The following is a 17,691-nucleotide window of genomic DNA, read 5'->3' as shown; positions in this document are numbered from 1 at the left end:
TTGTGAGATTTGCAGCGGGCGACACATTTTGTTTTGCATCCTCTCCTCACCTGGTACTGCCTTCGGTTTGGAGCACGCTGTGGTGATTGTTTCTGCAGTTGACCATGACTCTGTGCCAAATGCTCGCTGCTTTTTCCCCCCTGCATGAACTCCTCTGCCAGTCGCTGCATGAACTTCCTCTGAGCTATTTTCCTGGTGGTGCACTCATTATGGGATGTGGGCATTGACCCTATTACTCTGTGTCAGAATTGGAATGTCTCATCTACTTTATGTTAACTGCTGCAACAACGCTTGTGATCAGTCGCGAACGCAATAGCTGAACGATATGTCGGTTCTTTTTCCTTGGAAATGGTTGAAGAAGTTTGTCCATATATTTGTAGAGAGGATCTCTGTGGTGCATCTACAGCACAGGCACTGCTCTCAGGCCTGGTGTAGCCAGTTTCATTGATTATAGTGGAGGTGTGGAGTTGCAGCAGCCTCTTCGTGAATGGTTTTCATACTGTGTGTGTTTACATATGGGATAGGCGATGTTTCAAAATAAAACTTAGTGGAATCATTTCAGTGTGCGTCAGTATTTTTGAACATTTTCAGCATATTTCAACAATACTATGATAATACTGATCCACGGTATGAGATTCTCATACTGTTTCAATTCCAGCTCATGTTGAATGCTATAGATATCCATACACATATACACGCATCTCTACTACGGACAGTAGGAGCACGGTGTCCTTTATTCTGGGCAAAATCTTGGTTGAATAGATCAGCCTTAGCTAAGAATCGACCTGTGGCCTGATTGATTTCTCCGTCCTTGGACGTGAGACTTAAGAAAACCTCATTCCAACCTTTAAAAAGAATGGGAATAAGATTGAAATCCCACTATCATTATGTGTTTCTTTCTTTCCCTTATATCACTTTGATAGCTCAAAGGCTGAATCTACTGTCTTAAATGTGGCTAGAATGAAATTATACCATCTGAAAAGTAAATATGTGTTTTTTGTTTTCCTCAGTTCGAGGCGGGTAGATCTAGCCTGGACTAGAGTTATGCATTTGTACATATATCATGTGTCTAACCATCGTCATCATCAGTAGAGATTTCATGTGGAAATAAATAGCGAGGCAGCAATTCATTTGATTTGAATTAATAAACCAGAAAATGAAACAATTTTATGAGTAGACAGACACTATTTCACATTTTGCACACATTTTAACACAGGCGATACTCCGACTGAGCATCTGGATAATACAGTTGTAATCTAGACAGCTCAGTTGTCTAGATGACTCAAATTGAAGTCAAGCAACGCACAGTCAGCTCCACTTGGCATCAAATTTGTGTCAATTGTTTTAATTTCCAAAGACTGTTTCCCCACACTCTTTGAGAATGTGGGAATAGTGCCACACAGCTGCCTCTAGAGCCAAGTTAAAACACCGCTCTATATTGACAATCTATGTCGCCACTGAATGAAATGAAAATAGTAACCAAAGATTTTTCACGTCATCGACTAATCCAAAATCATTCAAAGTTACTCAGTATCACTAAAACCATAGTTTTTCTCCTGCCAGCAGATGGTGCTTTGCCCAAAATGACACATCGCCTCAACTCTCAACAGAATATCCAGACCAGAACATTCACTGAAAAGCAGTCACACAGTTACAAAAACTATTTTCTCCATCTCTGATCACCAGGCACAAAGCCTCAGCTTGCTCAGTGCACTTCTCTGCCAGTACGATGACATGGTGCTGTCACAAACAAAGTGGCAGAAATAGCATGTGCACTTCACCTTCTTGGAAGCTGTGGAGGAAGCGCTTTGCCTCTCTTGACAGGTTAGCAGGTGAGAGTATCATTGTGTTTGGTATCTGCTTGTGACCTAAGCACGGTGCTGACAAATAGTTACACCCATTTTCTTTGTACCTTTTGCTTCAAAAGCAAACTGGCTTGCCAGGAGCAGACAAGATATATGGTTACATTTGTGCAGTCAGTGGTTGAGATGCTGTTTAACAACCCTCTCACTTTTTCAGGGGCAATATTGATAGTATTTATCTATTGATTCTAGTTTGTGTCATGAATACCAGTGACATAATCACCACAGACTTTGCATCCCAATGCACAGAATGGAAATGCAGAGGAAAATATCCTGTTTTGAGGTTTGATTTATCAAAAATGGAAAAATGGAATGGAACCTTGAACAAAACAAGAGCTGAGACATACGTATCCACATGTACAGACTACTTATTGTATTCTACACAAACCTGCCTCCACCTTTAGGGATAAAATTGATAAACTAATTGAATTAGTGGCACTGCACTGCCTAAATTCAATGCTTGTTTTGAAAGTAAATATACCCAAGTGTAAGTAAGTATAGACGGCTACTAAAAAAGTCCTCTCGATCACCGCTAACATTTTGATATGTTTCATCCATTCAAATAGGGCTGATGGGTTTATTATAAAGCAAGTTCTGCATAGATCATCAACTACCAGGCTTCTTGCTTTAGGCTCTTTGCATAGAAGGGAAATTTGCTAAATGTTTTTCTCAATAAAGCTGAGGCCTTCTTGGGTAATCCTTGGGTCACCATAGCCTCTCCTACAGCTTGGAAAAGGAGGGATGAGGAACGAGGCATTCACTTCTGCAAACTTACTGCTTGATGCCATTAAAATCCTACACACGGGTCCTTTAAGTGTTCGTTTTCAGATGCAAGTTCTCTCTGTATAAATTGAGCTGACTGAATTAACCAGAACTGAACTTGTCTTCGATTCGGAGATGGATATTCAAAGTTGCCCCCTCTATATTTTAGATAAAGGGATTTAATTGATTTCATAATGTTTAAAAAGCAGTTTAAGCAGGCGATTCACTGATTTCCAGGACGTGAAAATGTACATCAGGAACGTAACGATCTGACAGCTCAGTGTATCACTGGAGGTCTATGAATAATAATCTGATGAAGAAATCACAATAGCAAATAATGTTCCCTGACGTGTAATGAGGGTTGCTGTGGTTAATGAGGCTAAACAAAACAGAGAAAACACAGACAACACAAACAAAACGATGTTGAACCTAGACTGAAGGGAAAGTCTTTACAGCTTTACTCTTGTGAACGATCCAGAATTTTAATACCGAGGAGCCACAGGGACTGGGCGTAAGGCTAAAGTTGTAGAGTAGAACTAAGGGGGTGGGGGTGGGGGGGGTGTAGAGATGGCTATGCTCCAGGATATTTGGAGTCATCCTCCCAATGAATAAACTTGGAAAGCAAATAGATCCATAAATACACAGACAGGGTTTCAGTAGCTTGGGGCTCTGTATGCAAGATAGATTTATTTATTACACCGCTCCGTCACTGCAAATGAAATAAGGCTGCATAATTGATGTCAGATGATAAAGAGTTTGAGATACATCCAAAAATGGGCCTGGTCTTCAGAGAATTGTTCCGTTCTTTCATCAAGCTTTCATCAAGTTCAGCACAGTAAGAACAGCCACGACTCCACAGCCCTCTGGGTGTGTTCCCAGAAGCAGGTTTACTGAATTATGTGGAAAATGCTAATTAAATGTTCTAAAGGTGCAGAGCTCAGACACTGATCGCTATACTGCTGGGTAGTTAGGAGTCTTGTACATTATGTTAACTCACACTATATGTTTACTTTTGTCCATTGAGGATTTCCTGTAACATTTATTCAAACCAGACGACCACAACCAACCAAAGAAAAAAAAAGAAAAAGTACAAAAAATGTTCAATTAAAAGGAAGTTACGTTTATGAAATGATTGGGAGAGATGTGCAAATATTCAACTTATTTGGTTTTTAGATTGTTTTATTCTAGATTCATACATTCTTCAGTTGCTGGTTAGTTTTTACACAGTGTAGAGAGCAAGAATCAGCTCTGATATGTCATAAACCAAAAAGTACTTGTCTTTTTTTGTGTGTTTTGATCTCAATGTATAGCAGCTGGTATATTTAAATAGTAGAATATTTATACTCAGAATACTTAACATGTGTACAAACTAATGATGTGCGATACCACAGATAGACGATACTGATCCGATACAGATACTTTGTACAAAAACTTAATGTGTTTGGAAAATCAAAGTAAAAAGTAATGCATTTCAAATCATAGCTTCATAATGAATGCAAGACACCACACTACTCGTTCTGATTGTTTAATTATGAAGAATTATAATACGAGAAAAACAAAATACTGATAAGTTGCATGTTAACTGACAGCATCTGAACATGAATATCTCAAAATGCTTGCCTGAACATTCAACATTCACACTTTTTCAACCTTTCCTCAAATTTCCCCTCATTCAAAAGGTTTTTGTTTAGTTACAACAGCATATTTAAAGTTTTCCCTTTAATTCAATTCAATTCAATTCAATGTATTTGTATAGCCCAATATCACAACAGTGTCTCACAGTGCTTTACAAAGTTCACTGAAATAAACAAGTGTAAGCAAACAAACAATCTAATTTAAGTCTGCTCCGTTTTTTTGCTCACAAAAAAGGCTCCTGCCTTTGATAAGCTATGTTAGCGTCGCGGTGCGAACGCATTTACGCAGCCGTATTTCGCATATGACTATGACAGGCGGAAGAGAAAGTAGTTCCTACCAACTGGGAATCGTTTAGAGGAGATCCCGATAGTATAGCTGCTTTCCACTGTGTTCCTGTTAATGATAAACCACACATTTACTCCAAAATAGTAGAGTATATGAGAATCTATTCTAGAACATAAATATCTGGTATCGGAGGCATTGATATTTCAGTATCGATCCGCACACCACTAGCACAAACCATTCTTTCCATGACATGGGTTTTTCCTTTGATGAGAGTGCCAGAACTGTGTGTTTAGGGATTCTGTTAAGCTTAAGTGACTTGAACTCCACAGACAAACAGTGAACAGCGGGTACATCAAGTTTTCCGTACTTTACTGACTGCCCAAAGGGAGACATATTGCTCTCCTCGTCCTTCAGACATATGCACAGGTTCAGTCAGCCCTGCCCTGATGGCTTAAGTACTCTGTCATGCTCAAGGACACTTCAGCAGCTTACTGTACCGAGGGAAGACACTTTATACCCCACAGGAGTTCACTTCCTCTGTAAATCCCCCCTCATTTTTTCCCCCCCTGTTCATTGTTATTGACAGTTGTTTCTCTCCTCATGTAGGACATAGGACCCATTGGATCGGATAAAAACTGGAAGGGCATTGGCATCTCCCTGCTGGTCATCGTGTTGGTGCTCTCACTCATTGGACTGTCCATTGTTCTGCTGTCAAAAGGTGAGGCTCCCACAGTTTGTAGAACAATGAATGGAAAAGTGTTTCAACTTGTTACTTCGATGTTCTGTGTCATTTCTGTATGTATTACATCAGGATCCATCCCCAGTTTACATGAATACTGAAAACTCTTTGGTTTGTTTTGCATTAATTAGCATTTTAATTGATTCAGCTACACAGACACTGTCTGAGGTCAATCAAGACAGATTTCAAATAGAGATTTCAAAAGAAAATATGAGGGTGGGGTGTTAAAAAGTGGAGAGGGGGAGTGTAAGAAAACAATTGGAAGGGATTTATTTGCTAAAATGGTCACTCAAAAGAACTCCCAGTTTTCCAGTCATTTATGAAAAATGCAGCTTGTTTTTCTTTTCCATCTGTAGACGATGGGGGCAAAGCCTTTGGTTCACAGCTGACACTGGACGACCTCTTTCAAAGAAACTTCCAGATACATGATCCTGATGCAAAGTGGATCAGTGGTGAGTATGTTACCAACCCAAATTCTAAAGCATTCACATCTTTTCAAACTCTCCTACTCCCTCTGATCATTTTGCACTGTTTCTGTATTTTATTGTTTGTTTTCATACCTGTTTTTATACCCTTTTCTACTTGTTGTATTGTACTTTTATTTGTATTTTGTACGGCGACCTTGAGAGCCTTGAAAGGCGCCCTAAATAAAATGTATTATTATTATTATAGTTCTGAAACGACATGAAAAGCTGTCAGTCACATGCACTGAGCATGTACTGACATGCTCTTTATGTTGGACGATTCTGCACAATCCCAGATAGAATTCAATCACAACATATTTTAATTTATTTTATTTTATTTTTTTTTACAATATTCACCCATGACAACTGTGGCATTGTTAAGTGAAAAATGAATTTAGTTTTTACTATAGACGCCTATAAACATAGTTAGAGTTTTAGAAGCTTGTAAAGAGATACAACTTAAGTGTTTTTTCCCCTCTCTTAATCTGTCCTAGTCGAGGCATGGGACAACTATGGGAGCTTCCTGTTTATCACACTGGTGTTTTATGTTGCAGTAGAACATACAAAGAAATCACCCCATTGGCTGCATTAAAAGAGTTCTAAAAGAAATGGGAGAAAGTTCCGTGTGCAATTACTACATGAATTGTGCATATCACTTCTTGTATAGCTGTTTATTTATCTCCTTTCTTTTTCTATTTATCTATTCATCTACCTATCTTTTTATTCCTGAAGTGGCATTGAAGTCGAAAGAGCAAAGCAAGAATTTAATTGTGCGGTGAAGACAATAAAATGATTGAATTGAATTGAATGAAGCCCATAGCAACCTTGCTCCACTAGACTATCCACTGGCCTTATAGTATATGTTCATGCAAGACTTATTCATTATTCAGCAGGAGCAGTTCTAGATTCACTTCCTGAATCTGAAAAGATTCTATCCTGAGGCCATCACTCTGATGAACACTTAAATCAGTCATACAGGATCATCAACACTCCCCATGCAATAAACCTGAAACAGACAACACTCACTTACCCATACATCTTAAATGATAATTTGTAATTTAACTACATGTTTTCTGTTCTGTACATATCATCATTGTCAATACAACCCCACGCATGCTGTAAATACTGTGTATACCTGTCCTATACCTAACCTATCCCACATACCTCATGTATATGATGTATATGAGACCCTGTGCCTTTGTGCGACCCCTTAAATACTTCTATATTAATCATCTCCATTGTAAACGTAAAAAAAAGATTGATTAAACCATCTTAAATATCAGACATCTCAGTGTACCCACACTTGAAAATCACATGCATCTAAGCAAACGCAGCACAGCGCACAATTAACCAAACTAATATCATTTTTACTCGGATTATTTGTTAGTAAGATTCACCTTTATGCTCATGTATGAAGCTTCTCTGATCACAATTCAGTAAGAGCAAATGGAGAGTGACTATGATAAGTGGCAGAAGACAGAATACATAAACCAGCAGCTTTTGTATTCCGTCTTCTGGAACTGGTCTAGTGGCCGAATAGCTACGATGGCTGTGATGTAATCTTTCAGGGCAACTGGACCCAAAATACTTTAAAAAAAATTAAAGGTTCTGGGAGTTACCCTTTAAGAAGGCTCTTAAAGTGCATTCGAACACCTGCTTCCTCGCCACAGACAGCACAGCTCACCCGTCTCCATGGACGGCAGCACCATTTATGTGTTAATGCCGGCCTCGTGACAGCTGCTCCACACTAAAGCGCTAAGTCAATCCAGAGTCCAGGGTTCAAAATCATCCTGTTAATAGTTTTGCTGGTGTAACATCAGAGTGAGTGATGACAATAAATAGGAAGGCACACGAGCACAAATGAAAACAGAACCATAAAAATGGAACGCAATTTGTGAGCTTTATATTCATTATAAATAGATTACATTTTTAGCAGTTTCAGTATTGAGAACTTGACAGTCTGACAGGGTCTGTTTTCAGTTGCTTCATCATGCTCTTAAACAATAAGACACACACACAATAAGCACATGGCCAAGGGCTCCTCTACAACAGTCTGGCTGTCCCTTGAGCCTCTGGTCAGTCATTACTGAGTCGGTTTGGATCACAAAGGTGCAACTGCAGGGTGTTAAGAGTTGCCTTTTGTACACAGGTACAGAGATTCTAAGCATAGAACCTCACAGTATTCAGCTTAGGAAACTTGCCAACAACCGTTTTTCGTTTTTTTGGGCCGTTTTTCAACAGCTAAGCGCATTCACTCAAGTATTCTCCTTCAGTAAACTGTTGACATAGTTGCACTCTTTACATTTTGAACGGTTTACACAAAGCAGTATTTAGTAAGGCAGTTACAGCCTAATTCGCTCCGCTCTAAACAACTTAATATTCAATGTATGCTTATGAAGAAAAATCCCAGGAGCCATTCTGCAGTCTCATGAGTATGATTTATCATGTGATACGTTTTGCGGCGAATACTTTTGCCCTTGAATGTAGTGCATGAATAAGACTTTTACTTGTAATGAAAGAGTATTTTCATGTGTTGTTGCCAATTTTATTCCAGCAAAATATATCAATACTTCTTCCGCCACTGATTACGTGGTTAGATTAAACATCCCGGTTAGGGTGTTCTGACTTTGGCACTCTGTAACATCACCTGACTTTCATTCTGTGCTCTTGACAGACAATTGTTAAAACTGCTACAGCCTCCAGAAGCACTTAGATAAACATGTTGTTTTGGAGGAATATGCAGAAACAACAGATGCTTTCATTTTTCTTGGAAGGACAAGTCTCTACAGTTATGGTGACATTACTTTTCCATTTCTGGTCTGCTGATCAGACCCCAAAATGCCTGATTGTGATGTTCAAACCTGCTATCACACCCAAACTGATCAACAGGTTGTATAATGAATAGACTGACCGACTGGGATTGTGTATGAAATGTAAGATGCGTCCAGTTAGGAGATGGGAGACAGACAGATAAGAGAGAACAGAGAAAATGGAAGCAGCAGAGGCTGAAATATTCTGAGCGTTGGTGTTGGTAAAGCTCCAAAAGAAACTGGATCCTAAGATTCCCAACAATGCAACCCAGTGACATCAAACCCAAATCATCAGGGGTTCTGGCCCTGAAGAGCTGCAGAAGAGATTATACAATATACTATGACAAATGAAGTATCCCCTTATGACAAATGCACTGATCCACATGTAAAATCTTGAAGTGCGACATTAGGGTAAAACACCCACTTATTGAATTCTCGTCACTTAATGAAATGGCAATGAAAACCATGTCTGGTGCTTTTTAACTTCGCTTTTACGCTGTCAGATTTGGCTATTTTCTTCTCATCACAATATCAAGTTTAAGGGGCTCGAGCTGTGTAATTTATCAGTTGGGTAACAGTGTCAACAGCGACATATCGGGGGATTTCCTTTAATTCTCGGCTTTACAAAAACGTTAGCAAGTCATTGAATAACCGAGACACTTTTAATCACAGCTGAGACTGCACGTCATCTTCATCCTCTGAGGCTTTATTGATGGAATCGTCAACTCAGTGGGACAGTAGACCCATTTTCCAATTACTTTTGCTATAAAAAGTTTTAAATAGCCATTGATTTGATACACGCACAGCATATAAAATGTGCAAATGGACTGGGTTTGGTGTAACATGGGCTCTGTAGTTTCTGAATGACAAAAGCCCTTTTGAGGATTTTCTTTCCTGTTAAGCACAAGCAATCCATCTGTCTTTCATATTTATTTTCCTGTCATTATGCTTAAAAGTGTTCTGAGTGTTTGCTAGTCTGGGGCCCTCTTGCCTGAGATTGATGCCTCAGAGCTTATTCATTGACATTTACATGAGATGGGGACCTTGAAGTGATTCAGATCTGTCAACTCCATTAATGGAATCCAGGCCTCCCTGGGCTGTGGTGTTGGTTTGGGATTAGACTGGAGTTATTACAGTCACTCCTGTCATTGTTTCTACTGTTGAAAGTTGAAGTGTCATCTCAGTGTGCAGGGCCGTCCTGGATTGATCCTCCTGAGTCCCTGTTGTTGTTGTTGCTGCTTTGTTCTCTTTAGTCAGATTTCTCAGGGGCACTACTGACATCTATCCTTCACCTAATCGTTTTCTTGCTTGTTGCATACTAATTCATTTTGGACCTATTTAAGCCCCGTCTCTCTCTCTCTCTAACGTGGGCTGTCGACATGATTGTGATTTTAATAATGATTCCCTACAATGGAGACAATGATGCAAAATAACCCTAAGAGTGACGTTCATGTGGTGATTGTGTAGTAGAATATTTGCATGCTCATAAAGTACTAATTCTCATGTAAGATTAAGCCAAACTATTTAGTAGGGTGTTTTATTGACAATTTCATCTTCTGTAAGCAAGTTTACTCATTTATACAAAATCTTTATGGTTACGCCACATTTCTGCCAGCATCCAAACATTCTGTCAAAGTGGATTAAAATAATTAATTTTAACTGAGGTGGTAAGTTTTACTTTTTTTTTTTTTTTTTTAAATCAACCCTTTGGAATTGAACTAAACCATATAGACAACTAAAATCAGTCCAGTATACACCTAAATCCATTGTCCATGTTACACAATGTATATTTTGTAGCAACTCTTCATAGCTAGAATAATTGCTGGTAATATTATAAACAGCTCTTACTAATTGTTTTTAACCCTCTGATGTAGAATTTCCCCCGACTCTTTTCAGAGTTTTTTGTTGTACACTTTTTTCAATTGCAAATACTTTAAGAAATGTGTCTCAGTTTATATTTATTATCCAGTTCCTGAAATCAAGTATTGAGTTATAGTTTATAATGTCCCATATTATCTAAATGTATCCACATCTCCCCTTGTAGTTTGGTGTTTTGAATTGTTGTTGATGGATTCTTCCAAATTTGCAAATGACTTCTGTTTCTTTTTTTATCTTACATTTTCTTCATTTCTAAAGCATTTAATGTACTTTCAATAACAAAATAAAAATAAGATAAGAGCAATGAGCTAGAAGAAATCATTTCTTATTAATTCTTCCATCTGACATTGAGGATGAAATGCTCCCAATGGTAGGGGCTTTTCCACAAAATTCCACAAATTAAATTAAATTAAACCGAGTGACTGAAAATAAGTTTGAGCGTGCACTGTTGTGTATGGCTTAGAGTTAATGGAGGTGACTGCAGTCATAGACAACCTAAGTGTGACCTCTCATTAACAAATCCAAGTTTCCCGGACAAGTAAAATCAACTGTTAAGGAAAATAATAGAAATATATTTCACATTCCACAATGTTTTCTAAAACAACCAATCACATAAGAATGAAATTTCACTTTTGAAACGGTGTCTCCCTCTAATCAATTGTATCTTGGTTCTATCATCAAGCTAGCTAATCTAATTAACCCCTTTAGAAACACACAGCAGTACTCTGAGCACACCTGTTTCTTTCTTAGATGAGGAGATCATCTTTCGGAGCTGGGATGGAGATATTTTGAAAGTCAGCACAAACAGCAACGAGACAGAACTCCTGCTGAAAAACACAACATTTGTGAGTACTAGTCATTGTCTTAAAACGTGTGAAATTCTTCCAGTGAATCAATTCAGTCATTTCCACTGAGGTTTGCAAAGATGATGCCAGTATCAACAAAATGACACCCAGTTTAAATAACTATTTTAAATAATCTTTTTTATTGTATGCAAACTACTAAACTGTCAAAATGGAAACTGTCAGATAAACTTTGTCATGAATTAAAGATTAACTGTTTATATGGATCAAAAATCGCTGTATAACCCTTTGAACTTAAATGGTCTGCCTTTTCCTACATTGGTATTTTTGCTTATTATGACATCATTTCTTGGAGTATCTTAAACTACTTCATATCTCTAAAATCTGTGCAACCTTAGCTAAAAGGATATAAGTCAATATACCATAATTAATAAAAGTATTGAGTGCCATACAATTGTGAAATCAAGAAATTATTTGAACTATTTACATGTTTTAGTTTTTAAGCGTTGCTGCTTTTGAGCATCTTTATTTTTTTATAATATACACTGAGTATCTGGAGGTCAGAGGTCAAAATGGCTTTGCTAGTTTTTCCCTCGTCAAAATTCAGCCTAATTTCAGAACATTATCTACCCACCTACGCGACAAGCTAAGGCGATATAGTTGTCACCAATGGATGCCGTAGCTCATCTAGTTCCATAAGATACCCACATCTGAGCCAAGAGCCTCTTTAAGACTGTGCACCCCACCTATCTATCATAGTTTTTACTTTAGATTGATATAAACAGGAAGTACAAACAGCGGCACGCACTCGGGCTGTCACATGATAAATATACAAATGCCTATTAGATGGTAATCAGCAAGAAAAATAAAGAAAAACTAAAAATGTGGTTGTAATAATCATCACCTTATAGTGATCAATGCATCGTCGTCGGTAGACAAGATGACCTAATGCTTTTCTACTTTCTATTTTCTGAGCATCAGGCCTCATTGTTACCACGCCAACCAGCTTTGCCCTGAGGCAGGTTTCTGACACTGCTAAGGGCAACTCAAGTTCCTCTAACTTATTATACTGCCCTTAGTTTGTGAGAATGCTTTTGGGGTCACATCAAGTTAATGATTGTTTGGCAAATGTATCTGTGAAGTATTCTGAGTTCCAAAAACTGTTGTGTTGTTAAAAAAAAAAAAGATCTGATGCATCTCTGGTTCTTTCCACAGGCAACATTTAAGGCATCAAAGTTTGCAGTTTCTCCAGATCTGAACTTTGTTCTTCTGGGATACGATGTCAAACAGGTGAGAACCTCTTCATGTTCAAGTTTCGGGATGGGGTATTTGAATATTTGCTGAATTATGAAATAATGGACTACATTAACACTATCGTCTTACTTTAAAAAGTATATTTTCCACCATTTTCATCTGCACCCAGTCATACGTCCGTCAGGAGCGGTAGATTGATACGGGGCTTTGAGATGGAGCCAGGTCTGTGTTAAGATGCGGGCACAAACAGTCTTTGACTTTTTCATTGTTTGGGTCCCATTTCATCACCAGCCCATCTTCCTGCTAGAAGCAGCTTTAAGTACAAGCTGTGTTAGCTTAGCTCTGATCCAGGCTCTCTCTCCTCTCCTCCCGGGGAAATCGCCCCTCCCTCTGCGCCGTTTGATGCTGTTGCACAGTACAATTCTGAATCAGCGTCAACTAATTAAAATGTGTAATTCTGCCACAAGTAGTGTGTTTCAGTAAGTGGACCGATAGTTAAAACAACAACGTAGAAACGTTTGAATGAGCTACACCCGCAGCATCTAGTGGCAGCGGTGGCATGTGTGCGGGGGAGGGGGATTGGGCGATGACTATTTGGATATTCTTCGAATATTTCACTGTGACTATCGAATAGTGTTTTTGAAATGCACAGCCCTGTTCAGGTCACATATATTCTGACACTGGTGTTTGGCTCGGGGCTGCTAATACTGGAGGTTTACAGTTCATGAACTAAACGGAGATGTTACCTGCATGGAGAAATGTATCGGTTCATAATCAGTAAGTTCAAGCCTTCATTGATCCAGCATGAGGATAAAAGTTTTGCAATGGGATCGCACCACCCGCAACGCCATATCGATTTGTGTGTGTTGCAATGGAACACATGACATGAGAGAAGTGAGTTTGGAGAAACAGGTGAATTGTTGCAGATTCAACTTGCCAAAACATTTTTTTGATGAAACTTCAACGTGGACTGTTTCACACAACTGATTAAGTGTTGAACATTGAATACAACAACTAAATAACATCTGATAACATCTGGGCACTGTACTTTTTTGCAGACAATATCCAAAGAGAAGAGAAAAGGTGCTTTTGTTGTGGACTATTTTCAGTTGTGGATTAATACACATGTGGAGTGCAAAGCAAGTGTTTATGGCACCAGGACACTGGGATAGTGTCAAAATAAACGACAGTGTTTGTGCTCGTGGTAATGAACATGTCGCCCAGTGCAACCGTGTAGCTCACTGATGTGGTTTTTTGGGAATTTCCACACCTGCCTTTTGGTTGAACTGAGCCCTGGAGCGTTTACCTGCACTGTGTACAGATCATTTGGGCAGAAATGAACATAGAGGTGAGGACCAAAATAATTAGACTGAAGAGACTGAAGAGGTGATCTCCGTCTGGTTACAAACCATCTCTGGTTTGTGGTAAGAACATGATCTGACCTCGATCCTACTGAGCAGCAGGAAGTACTTCACCTTTTTGGATTAAGCCACCTCTGTGCTGTTCATTCTCTAATCTGGAACTGTCTTGGTTTGCACCTTTGGTGACTCCAGTGTATCGTTTTATTTTTCATATGCAGCCCCTTTTCATTTCAATCTGTATTGTTTGCCTAAAGTGATATATGCAAACGATTTAATAACTAACGACAAGGGCTAAGATTGTGAAATTGGAAAGTGCCGTATTAATCTGTTTCTCGAACAGGAGTCTGCTTTTCTTTTGCTCCAGTTACTTCTGCGAGTTTTCCTGCATGGAAATTCTGAACAATCACAAATCTTTGCGACACATCGGTCTCTGATTCGGACCAGAAAGGTTTTTTCTCTCCATGATCTGGCATGATTTACATTTTGCTCTGCACTAAGAATTCATGTACTTCATAACCATTTACATCCAATTAGGTAATCATGTTCTTGTTGGCTTGGCTGATCACTTGAATGTCTGAACAATAAGCCTTGTTATCTTACTTAGGGTAAGGGAGATACACGTGAAGAGAGAAGCTGGTTGTTAGTTTCTGCTGGAAAATGTGGTTTTGTGGTCATGCCATGTATAAGATTTAAGTTTTTACTCCAATGTGTGCATGACGATGACAAAGACTTCGCTGTGAAATCAGCGTTGAGAGAAAAGTAAAGCTCATTGCTCATAACTGCATGTGTCCATGTCTTAAGAATAATTCACTAAAGTATGATTCAAATTTAGGGGCATGCTCACACTAAGGAAAACAGACCATCATTAGATGTGTGAAAATTAGACGTTGTGTTCACGGGCCAGATCAGAGACCAGATCCATGACCTGGATTGGACCAGTTATAATGATCCTAAACTGTTTGTGAGGATCTTGTTTTACTATTTAGAATTTCAGGTCAGTGTGTCAATATTTCTAATGGTCACTTGGATCCAAGTGTACTCAGTATCAACTCTGTTTACTGTGGGAGAAAATATCTCTGGGCACCAGTAGCCTTTGTTAAATATTCATGTTAAATTACAGTTTTTCTGAATTTGATTACCAGGCATTACATTGGTTTTCCAATTGGCTCCAGAGGAGAAAAACAGAACTTTTAATCTGGTGACACATTCACAACACCTCCTCAGGTCAGACGCTGCCTGGCTTTGGTGACCAGTTGCTGTCATTAGTGATGAGATGAGTGATACGAATGTGAATCTAACACGATTGAAGTAGGCCTGCATCAGCTGTACGTGAGGGGCACATCTTTTATCAAAAAAAACAAGGTTACTACAGTAGCCTCCATGGAAACATATTCTCCAATGACCTGATGCCTCTCAATAAACTGCTGTCTTGTGTACATGTAATTGTAGTCAGTGTTCCTCACTGGATACTGAAATGCAATGATTGAACTGAACACAAAGGTCTGGCATCTTAAGGAAAGCTACTCGAATCTATGTCCTCTTTGATTTGCTTTAATTTAATCAACAAGCAACTTCTTAAATTAAAAACACATTGATAACCTTGGTGCTTTCACTGAGGCAGAAAAGAGCTCACATGTGCACAAAATAATCTATAATTGGGGGAATTATGAACGATTTTCCACAACAACAAAAAAAAAAAACTCTTACTAATAAATAAAAACACTCACTGCTGTTTCTCCCTGAGAATCTGTCCGTCCTCAGAGAGCACTGGATGTTTCACCGTGAGAAAGTGAAATCAATAGAAGAACGCACAATGACAAATGGCACTGGGGATGAACACAATACAATGCAATGCAATGCAAGCCAGTACAAAAGCCAACATTATGTCCATTGTGTATGTATATTTTTCCTCTCTTTTCATCAAGCAGACAATGTTTTCTCTGAATTGTTAGCGAGTTGCAACTGTGAATCTATTTCGGTAACTTCTGTTAGTTGTTTATTAAAAGTTACAATCTAATCTCACAACCACAAATTATTAGAATCATTTTAATTCTGAGGTATCTTGTACCTTAGAAGATCGGGGCCTACATTACCTCCTAGGTACAAGTTGTTGGGGCTGTATGCAGTTCGAAAGGAATGACTGCAGACACTACTCAGGGCTGTCAAAAGTATGATACTGCAAACTAAAACTTTGAATTAATATCTGTATTTACAATGAATATTCTCCTGAAAAGACAAGACAGTACAGCACAGTGTAAAAACATGTATCAGGCATCTTTTAAGGTTCTATCTGAAATACCATCATCATGAAAAGTATTGTTTCCTTATTATTTGCTGTAATGTCTAATGTAAATGATGAGTATACCATCTAAATGTAACAATCATAGGTATTTTTGTTTGTTTTAGTTTAATAAATCCATAAAAATCTATTTGTTATTCACGAAACTAATTACTGAAGGGACAGACAAATGTCCATTTTTACACACTCAAAATTTATTTTCTTGTATTTTCATGCAGTCCTTTATAATAACTGATTAATTATTCAATCCCACAAAACACACACACACACTGATATATTGACAGCAGCATCACTTGTCACCTCCATATTATGACAGTTACAGGCTAACAGCACACCGTGCCATCACATTAGCAGTTACACTTAACTGCATAATATGTTTCAAACAAAGGGATCAAACTGATAACCCCCACCCCCTGCCCCCGAGAACTGCAGAACTTAAAATAATGACAATTATCCTATTGTGTTTCTAGTATGTCCCAGTATGTTTGCTTTGTCTTTCAGTAATATTACAATTTTATGTTTTCTATGAATAACAACTAACCCTTTTTTCACGGCTCCTTTTGCACAGGTAGAAAAGGTGAAAACAATCAACAGTCTAAATCAGTTAAACCGATGGACACCTCAGTTCCCCCTGCTAGCCTAACCGCAGCAACTGTGCAGCCACTTCCAGCATTGTTTGTTTCTTTTCAGCTTCTCCTCAAAGAAACTTCTGCCCGTCTCTGCCGTGATACACAGCTGCACTCCCAGGCTGCTAACACGAGAGTCTTAAACCAGCCCCTCTAGCCAGCCAAGTCTCATTGGTGAGGTTCAGCTGGCTTATGAGACGAGCTGGCAACAGAATCAAAATAACTGCATCATTGCACCTGAGTGTCTTGGACGGGGTTGGCTGCCACTCATGGCTCCCAGCAGCCGAGGCCAAGAGCCCACTAGACAACAGACACAGAATTTAGCCCTTCCAAACTTTACTTTCACAGCCTGTACATTGGCAGGGTCATCATCACCCCCTTGCTGTCCCCTATTGCTACCAACCACGTCTGGGACATACCAGATGTTACATGTGCGTAGACTCTGTGCATCAGACTCCATTTACCCACGGCTAAGTTACAACTGCTGTGTGCAGTATGCACATGAGAGGAATAAGTTGTTTTTTGAGCATAATAATGAGCATAACCCTTTAACGCCAAGTGTGTCATATTTGATACCTACACCTCTACATCATTAGTGATATTCTTTAATGTTTTTTTGTATTTTATCTGTGTTTTATATGTTTTTGTTTAAGATTTAAAACAAACTGTGAGCAATAAATTGCACAAAAATGCCAGATGGAGCAGAAATGATACAAATCACCTTTTTCAATTTAAAAAACATACAAAAAATAAAAATAAATCAGCATTGTCCTTGTGTTTGGCTAGCTACCACAATGACAGTGCAGTACAATGAATAAAAGTAACTAATCTAACATAACCTTGTTGTCACGTGTTACTGTAAGAATATAACTGGACAAAGTACAACATGCTTTATTTCCAGCATTTTCAAACA

The 17,691-nt window shown here is 38.6% G+C and overlaps 1 protein-coding gene across 1 annotated transcript in view; it reads left to right on the top strand.

The window, feature by feature from the left end:
• Positions 1-209: 209 nt before the first annotated feature.
• LOC139208613 (inactive dipeptidyl peptidase 10-like) overlaps positions 210-17,691 on the top strand; it is a 50,430-nt gene continuing 32,948 nt past the window's right edge. The window contains exons 1-6 of the mRNA XM_070838335.1: positions 210-216; positions 302-360; positions 5,151-5,262; positions 5,640-5,735; positions 11,186-11,280; positions 12,454-12,528. Coding sequence (XP_070694436.1) covers positions 210-216; positions 302-360; positions 5,151-5,262; positions 5,640-5,735; positions 11,186-11,280; positions 12,454-12,528 — 444 coding nt within the window. The remainder of the gene's footprint in view (positions 217-301; positions 361-5,150; positions 5,263-5,639; positions 5,736-11,185; positions 11,281-12,453; positions 12,529-17,691) is intronic.

This window comes from Pempheris klunzingeri, chromosome 10 (assembly GCF_042242105.1).
Source record: "Pempheris klunzingeri isolate RE-2024b chromosome 10, fPemKlu1.hap1, whole genome shotgun sequence".
Taxonomy (NCBI): domain Eukaryota; kingdom Metazoa; phylum Chordata; class Actinopteri; order Acropomatiformes; family Pempheridae; genus Pempheris; species Pempheris klunzingeri.
The sequence above is the reverse complement of the archived record's forward strand: the minus strand, read 5'-3'. Positions and strand labels throughout refer to the sequence as shown.